This window comes from Alligator sinensis, unplaced genomic scaffold (genome assembly GCF_000455745.1).
Source record: "Alligator sinensis unplaced genomic scaffold, ASM45574v1 scaffold343_1, whole genome shotgun sequence".
Lineage (NCBI taxonomy): Eukaryota > Metazoa > Chordata > Crocodylia > Alligatoridae > Alligator > Alligator sinensis.
The window spans coordinates 661,359-669,968 of NW_005841947.1; the positions used below are offsets into that span (position 1 = coordinate 661,359).

At 47.3% G+C, this 8,610-nt stretch overlaps 1 protein-coding gene across 3 annotated transcripts in view; it reads right to left on the reverse strand.

Annotated features, from left to right (window-relative positions):
* CFAP44 (cilia and flagella associated protein 44) overlaps positions 1-8,610 on the reverse strand; it is a 64,348-nt gene that overhangs the window by 28,460 nt on the left and 27,278 nt on the right. For all 3 annotated transcript variants that reach the window (XM_025199611.1, XM_025199612.1, XM_025199610.1), the window contains exons 13-16: positions 4,605-4,699; positions 3,015-3,224; positions 2,463-2,573; positions 727-879 (exon numbers count right to left, since the gene is read on the reverse strand). In XM_025199611.1, coding sequence (XP_025055396.1) covers positions 727-879; positions 2,463-2,573; positions 3,015-3,224; positions 4,605-4,699 — 569 coding nt within the window. The remainder of the gene's footprint in view (positions 1-726; positions 880-2,462; positions 2,574-3,014; positions 3,225-4,604; positions 4,700-8,610) is intronic.

The following is an 8,610-nucleotide window of genomic DNA, read 5'->3' on the forward strand; positions in this document are numbered from 1 at the left end:
ATGGAAAGGACTGACAAGAGGGGTCAAGAAGTGTTAATCACTCAAGAGGTAGCTCTAGGCTGGTGGACTAAGCACCTTGTCTAAGGATCAAGTAATTGGAGTTTGGTTTTTAAGATTATCACTGGCCTAAATCTGAGCTTCATAAAATTCACCACTGGTGAACATGGACAGAATTCTCATGATATCAAAGGAACTGCTGCAAATACATAAAATGTATTTCTAGAACATAATAAAAAGCATTATAACAATATAATTGGTGAAAAATAGTGGGTTTTCATATTTGGTTAAAATGGGACCAAACGGTTGTTTATGAAACACTCTGAAAGAATTTCCTTTCAGGCCAAGAGCATAGAGAAGCAAGCTCTCCAGAATTTTTTTCTGAAATATATATAAGTAGATAGATACATAGATAGTTTAAAACAGACGTGCCATATTATCATAATTCTTCTATCACTAGTGTAAGCTTCTAATATGTATGCAGTATAAACTCCATGGCATTTCTCAATGGGACATGTTTTGATTCCAGTTAATTAATGACAACATACAATTGTCAAGTGATGAAGCAAAGCTGTAAGTGGACTAGACCTAGTCGTCCTTTATGAGAAGATTAGCTAACCCCCTATGTTTAGCACTCCATAAAACAACTAGAGCCTGAGTGATTTTGCACTCTGAAGACATTGATAGCTGGGGGCTAAGAGTGTAATTCCCCATAGGAGTGTCCTTTACCTTGATCCGGGATTTAATGCTGCAGAAGTGGAAATACCGTCTGGGCAGGTCTTTGATCTGATAGGTGGATACTGTGTCCTGTTCCCCAAGCATGGGACCAACGACCTCGAGAGCAAAGCCGTTCTCGCAGAGCACGAGCAGCATGCTCTGTGCCTGTACAACAGCATATAAAAAACAAGCATGAGGCAGGGGAACTAGGAAATGGGAGAAAATAAAGCTAAAGACCAGAAGCTGCTAAGCTGCAGAGTTAAACTAGTCAATGTTTGTTTTAATTGCATGCTTCCTTAATTGAACATGCCTCTGCTAGAAATCAAGTATTTTTTTTTTTATACAACATATTGCTGGTAAAGCTAATTGCTAATTGATATAGACCAGGGCTGTCCAACTGCATGGGCCATAGACCCTGGAGTCCTGCCCAGTGCTCACCATGTGAGCAGCCCAGCTTCCCCCATCCCAACTTCCCTCTTACACAGGCAACATGGGCAGCCCAGCTCTTCTCCTGTGCATACCTCAAACACAGGATGGGCAGCTAGGTCTGCAGGCTACACATACAACACAAGCAACCAGGGTTTTCTGGCTGCTCATGCAGTATGAGCAACTTGACCTCCCTCTTGCCAGCCTAATCCTTCTTTTGCCATATGACCAGCATGGCTCTCCCCCCTGCTGTATGTGCAGTGACCTCCCAATAACCCACCCCCAGAAGCAGGGGCAGGAACCAGAAGCCAGAGGAGGGAGGGGAAGCCTAGAGACCCCAACTGTTTCAATAGCAGGAGCAAAGGGGGGTTAGGTGGCTGGGCACCTCATCTTAACCCCTCAGACTGCTCTGCTATAGACGATACAAATATGCTTCTAGAATGGTCTAGGTTGGGAGTGGAGCAATGATATTTTGCAAGTCTTGTCTTTTGTAAGAGATGAGACTGAACCAGAAGCTCAGATCCAGTGTTTGGGTTGGACAAGCACTTGAAAATTCAAAGGCTCTCTGTCCTCTGCAAATCTCTTTTGTCTTTAAAATTAGGCTAGAAATCTTGCAAAACACACTTCTGTTTTGTTTTAACATGACTTCTAGTCTAACACAGTCTAACATTCGTTTGAATGTATACGTTCATATGACTGTCAAACACCAAAAGTTGCTGGTATATCTATAGTCATTGTCACTGTATCTCTATCCCTAAAACAAAATAAATGATAAGCTATACTTTAATTGGCATGATTTTAAGGCAGAGATTTTTTATGCACTGTTGCTTAGTCTACAATATGGGGATGCTGCCTCTTTAATAATGGAGATGGAGCCCTCTGGTACAGACACAGCTCTGTTGATTAAAGCTTTTCTGCTGTGAAAGTTACCCCAGTTCCCTCAAACAACAGAAGCTCTGCCAGCAGAAGTCTAGAGACTGCATAGGAGGCAGAGTCTGTTTAACAGCTCCTTTCATCCCAAAGCAGCATGAAAGTAAGAGTTCTCTCCATTACCTGCACTATATTGTTGAGATGATGACTCTTGATCCCTGAAATCAGCAGTTCCCAAGCTCATTCACAGATCACCAGTGTTCTGCAAAGTAAGCTCAGTCCCTCTTTCCCAATTAAGTTTCATGATAAGATGGCTTGTGAGAAATTCTGAAGGTTGACAGCAATCCATTGGTTCATGTAATTTGATAACCACTGCTTAAAATAACAATACAGAATCTGCCATATTTATAGGCATTGAAATGTTTCCAAAATAAGATCCAAGCACTACTCACATGAGATGGTGGAGACCACTGTAATGCCTGCACAGGCCCAGGGACATCAATGAACCCAATTGGCTCATATTTGTCTTCAACAGCAAAAAAGAAGACTGTTTTGTCTTTACTCTGAGAAAAAAAAAGAGAGAGATACTAAAAACACTTTAGAGAATCAACAAATCTTTCATCAACTTACATGTCTGAAATCCTCCATGGCTGCAAATATATTTCATTTCAAGCCAGTGAAAGACCACAACAGAATTGTTTTAATAATATGAATTCCTATTTGAAATCTCCAGGTTTATCTTGTGAATATCTGTATAAACCTAACAGTGTTAACATTGTGTGGCACCCCATGGCACCCTTGAAAGAATTACAAGGCACCCCAGGGTATCATGGCACCCTGGCTGAGAATCACTGAGCTAAGCCATAGGAAGAGATCACCAGGGGAGAACCTTTATGGTAGATAAGATTGGATAGTTCAAGGAAGAGGCACTAATATATTACCTTAAAACAGCTTTGATCTTTTTCAGCTTAATAAAAACAATCCTTTGAATGCTTCAGACCTACCCCTGTGGCGAGTACTTCCCCATTTCGTTCATAGGCCAAGGCTGCAACTACAGCGGTGTGAGGCTTGAAAGCTTGTTTCAGCCGCATCTCTGCCTTCTTTATGTTCGTTCGTCCTGCAATGATGGTGAGTCCTTGGGGATCATAGATTTCAATAACGCGAACAACGCCATCTTCAAACCCAACGGCAATGAGACCTCCTTTAGGATTTACCTGGGAGTAGATAGAGGAAAAAGGATAGATACTAGATCAAGAGGAAAAGGACAGTGAAGTCAGCAACTTCAGACAAAAGATAAGCAGCCCTATGACATGCTGATCTGGAATTAACATATAACCTGTTTTATAGATCACTCCACATTTCTATTGTCTGAGCATATACCAACTGTTCCTATACAGGGAAAATGTTTTAAAATTAATTATAAAGACCTATCAGTATTAGGGCAATGTTACTTGATACTAGGAAGGTGTACAATTAGTATTAGGACAGCAGGAATTGGAAAAATTAGAAGGAACATGCTTGGAGTTCACGGGACAATTACTTTAGATATATCAGTTACTTTTGGTATATTTATTGAGGAGGAGACTGAAGTCCAAAGGGAGTGCTACCCCTACCTTTGGTCTAGTGAGGAACAGTTGTCATGTGATTTTGAACAAGACAGGTTTTTAAGATGATACTGATGAAGAGTTAAAACAATATTATCAGGAAGAAAAAAGGCAAGGATAAATATACTTAAATGGCAGCTTTTTCATGAAGAGCTAGCATCTTCTAATGCTATGGCAAACTTTGGGTAAGGTCTCATTGTGAATGCCACACCCAGAAGAGAATCATAAGAGGATCATTCAAATTAGTTTAGTTACAAATCCTCTCCTTTTACAAATACTATCCCCAGTGGCAATGTGTAGGAGGTGCACGGCAGTGCCCATGCACCCCCTGAGACCCCTGGTGCACCCCCTCACAGCCAGCACTCCTTGTTTAGGTGATGGGCAGGGGGGCAGGCAGGAGTGCCAGTGCCCCCCCTGTGAGCACTGGCCGGGGAGTGGGGGTGCCAGGAGAAGCACCGCTGGCACTTCCGGGTGCCCCGCTCGATTGGCTGCAGGGGGACCCACCCCTGGTTGGTGAGATCAGCTACAGGGGACTCCCTGGTTGGCAAGATTGGCTGTGGCGGGACCAATCACCCATGACTATCCTGCTGCAGAGTAAATTAGTTCACTCCAGCCTAATAGGGGTGCATGTGTAGATGTGCAACATTTACTGTGCAACAAATTAGTCAACTGTACAGTTGGACTAATTCCAGATGTGGACATGTCTACATCTTATGTAGACATCAGATGTAGACATGTCCACACACTGCAATAAATCCCAGCACAATTTCTCTAAAAAGCATGGCATAAAGAACTTGCTTTTCTACATGTTTGCTGGGTAAGAAGAAGCTATTTTCCACTGTCCCAGTTGAAAGGTTATCATCATAAAATAACCTCACTTGAAGCAATTCATGAAGCCCAAAGTGGGCTGGTAGTTTCTTTAAAGCCATGAGTAACGTACATTTGTGATTTCTGAATCCATGTGAACATGCTGCAGTAGAGTAAACTTACCACCCGAGGGGCCCAAGTAAGTGCTGTTCCTCCCTGTTTAAATTTAATCTCAGTCAAGAGACAATTGCTGATGAAATCATAGATACGCACTGAGCCTGTGTAGGACAATTAAGGAAGAAAGTGGAAAGAAGACAAGTTATTGTAGACATTTTTGAAAGATGACTTATTTTAAGATGGTGGGGAAAATTCTGAGGCATCCTAATGAAAACCTGGATAGAAAGTTAGTAATCTCTCTCTTTTAACATCAACACTCCTAAAGAGAAGGATCTGGCTAATGATTAGATAGTACAGTAACTTTCTCTGCCAACTTAAATGTTTACTCCAAAGGGCAATAAGACCAGGGAATGCTTCAAAAATAATATGTTCTGCTGTACAGCAAGAATAACAGAGCCCTGCATTGACTGTAGGTAGCCCAAGAGCAAGAGTGAGCCTGTGGACAGACTTCATTTTCAACTGCTTTAAACATAAGTTGTTTATACACATGCTCTGGGAGGTGGGGGAGAAAGGAGCTTTAATTAAAGCGACTTCAAGAACTGCTCTAATTAAAGCACCTGGAGCATCAGGTGTATCGGCGTCCCCACATTGAAAAATGGTGACGGGAGTACTTTAACTAAAGCTCATTGAGCGAGCTTTAGTTAAAGTGCCCCTGGCACCATTTTTGAGTGTGGAGACATTGATATATGTGACAATGGAATCTGCTTGAGTGTGGTAATTGCTACATTCCAGTAGACTGGATTGATCAAGTCTGTTCCAACAGATTGTAATTACACCACATCGGAACAGCCTTAATGCATGTGCATAGGTGCACCACAGCTGCATCTACATACACATTTAACTGCCCAGTAGACTAATTAGATGTGGAGTAAAGCATCACTGTCTACACGTGTGACAGTATTAGGCTGCAATAAACTAATTAATACTGCAATAAGGTACTGTTGTCTGGGACAGTACTATTTTAGCTGGGGTAATTTACCATGATTAAATGCACATGTAGACACTGACTCATAGGCGATTAATGCATGAGACAGCAGGGCTTGGGCCCAAGGGCCCCCAGATGCGTGGGTTTCCCCCCGCACCATGCCTGGGTTTCCTTGGAAGTGGCAGGTTTCCCCTTGCAGGCGGGCAGCAGTCCAACCTGCAAAGGGTCCTGATTAAGGCTTGGGGCACGGCCAGGAGCACACAGCTAGGCAGCACTCTGCAGGTAAGTCTAATGCAGGGAAGGGGCATGGCAGGGGCAGAGCACAGCCCCCATGGGGAGAGAGGAAGTGGGGCTGGGGTGGGGGTAGGGGGACCTGGAGCCAGGAGTGAGATACAGACATGGGCGGCTCGTGCACAGGGTCCAGGGAGGAGGGGTGCAACTCTCTGCTGCTGCACATATCCTCCAGGGAAGGCATGGGGGTGGGCATGGGCCCCCCCTTATGTGTTCACGGGATAGATGCAGGCTGCACACTGTGGGCTTGGGGTTCTCTGCTGCCTTTGCCCCAAGGGCCTGGCACACGATGACCACCCAGCAACAGTGGGGTTGGCAATTTGTGCTTCTGGATGTCGGATGGGTAGGGGTGCGGTCCTGGGTAAGCTTTTTGAGAGAATTATTCTGGCACATGTCTGCAAGGGGCCAGCAGGGGATATTATGCTGAGGGGCAACCAACATGGGTTCATTAGAAGCAGGTCCTGTCAGACCAACCTGGTGGCCTTCTATGACCAGGTCACAAGATCCTTGGATGCAGGTGTGAACATAGTCTTTCTGGACTTTAGGAAGGCCTTCGACACTGTCTCTCACCCCATTCTCATTAAAAAACTAGGGGACTGTGGCGTCGATACCTACACAGTCAGATGGGTCGCTAACTGGCTGGAGGGGCGCACCCAGAGAGTGGTGGTGGACGGGTCATTTACGAGCTGGAGGGATCTGAGCAGTGGGGTCCCCCAGGGCTCGGTCCTCGGGCCTGCGCTGTTCAACATTTTCATCAGCGACTTGGACAAGGGGGTAAAAAGCACCCTGTTCAAATTTGCAGATGACACTAAGATGTGGGGAGAAGTGGGCATGCTAGAAGGGAGGAATAGGCTGCAATCGGACCTGGACAGGTTACAGGGGTGGGCGGATGAGAACAGGATGGGTTTCAACACTGACAATTGCAGGGTACTGCACCTGGGGAGGAAGAACCCCATACCTACAGGATGGGGAACAGTGCAGAGGCAGAAAAGGATCTTGGAGTCATTATTGATGCCAAAATGAACATGGGCTGACAGTGTGGGGACGCGGTCAGGAAGGCCAACAGTACCTTGTCATGCATCCACAGATGCATCGCAAGCAGGTCCAAGGAGGTGATCCTCCCCCTCTATGCGGCACTGGTGAAGGCCGCAGTTGCAGTACTGCGTCCAATTCTGGGCACTGCACTTCAGGAGGGATGTGGACAACATGGAGAGGGTGCAGAGGAGGGCCACCTGCATGATCAGGGGGCAGCAGGGCAGGCCCTGTGAGGAGAGGCTAAGGGACCTGAACCTGTTCAGCCTCCACAAGAGAAGGCTGAGGGGGGGGATGTAGTGGCTGTTTACAAAACGGTCAGAGGGGACCAGCAGGCATTGGGGGAGTCTCTGTTCCCCCGAGCACTACCAGGAGTGACAAGAAATAACAGTCACAAGCTGGCAGAGGATAGATTCAGACTAGACATCAGGAGGCGCTACTTCACAGTCAGGGAGGCTTGGATCTGGAACTAACTTCCAAGAGAAGTAGTGCTGGCTCCTACCCTGGAGGTCTTTAAAAGGAGGCTGGATAAACACCTTGCCAGGGTCGTTTAACCCCAGTACTCTTTCCTGCCCTGGCAGGGGGTCGGACTTGATGATCTGCTCAGGTCCCTTCTGACCCTACCAACTAACAACTAACTAACTAGACAGCACAGGTCCCCCGGTGCATCCAGTGTTAGCAATGTGCATGGAGCTGCCAGGCCATGGTGAAGCTGCAGCAGCTGGCGGTGCTTGCTGAAGTGTGCAACTTCTTGCCTGCCTGCTGCTGCCACCTACAGGGAGGTGCTGAACCAGTGCAACATGGAGACACACTTAATGGAGCGCTGCAAGGTGTGGGCTACAAGGCCATGCAAACATGGCTGTGGCTTGGTGCTGACCCACAGCAAGAGCCAGGCCAGTGGCCACTGCTGCATGACAGCGCTTCAGGGCTATGGTGCCAGGCTGCAGACATGGTTGGCCACACTGGAAAAGGAGCTGAAGAAGGCAGCACTGCAATGCAGACCCCACACCCCGCTGCCATGCCCTGTGCCCCTGTGCCCAGGGCTTTGCTCCCTGCTGCCCCCCACGCGCCGCCTCCCCGGGAAGCCTCAGGGCTGGGAACACGGCACAGCAGGGAGGAGAAGTGTCCTCAGTGGGATCAACTGGAGAGGGAGAGGGCGACAGGAGGAGGTCCCATGAGGGGAAAGTGTGTGTGTGTTCATGGCAGAGAAAGTGTGTTTGTGTCTGTGCCCATGTGCAGAGAGTGAGTGATAGTAGAGCATGTGTGTCCATGTGCATGGCAGGGAGTGTGTGTGTTCATAGTAGGGAGAGAGAGAGTGTATTTGTGTCTGTCTGTGTATTTGTCCATGTGCAAGGCAGGGAGTGAATGAGACTATGGTGTGTATGCGTATGTGTGGGTCTATGTGCATGACAGGGAGTGAGAGCGCCCCCAAGGCAACAGCAGCAGACTGGAGTCCCTAGCCCACAGCAGGCAGCCCACATCCACCCTTACCACACTGGGCTCTGTTCTGGCCACAGTGAGGGAAGTGGGGTGGGAAGCAGTGGGGAGAGGTGGGCAGCTGCCCTCCCACACCCCACCCAGTTGAGTCCACCCAGCCTCCCCCACAGGACATAGAAGCCCACCCTGCCCTTGGCAGCAACAGCAGCACCAGGAGGGTAAGGTGCCCCTCTTCCCCCGGAGTCCAGCTCCCACAGGGGAGAGGGCCTCCAATACTAGGGTCGGAAGGGACCTCAATAGATCATCGAGTCCGACCCCCTGCATAAG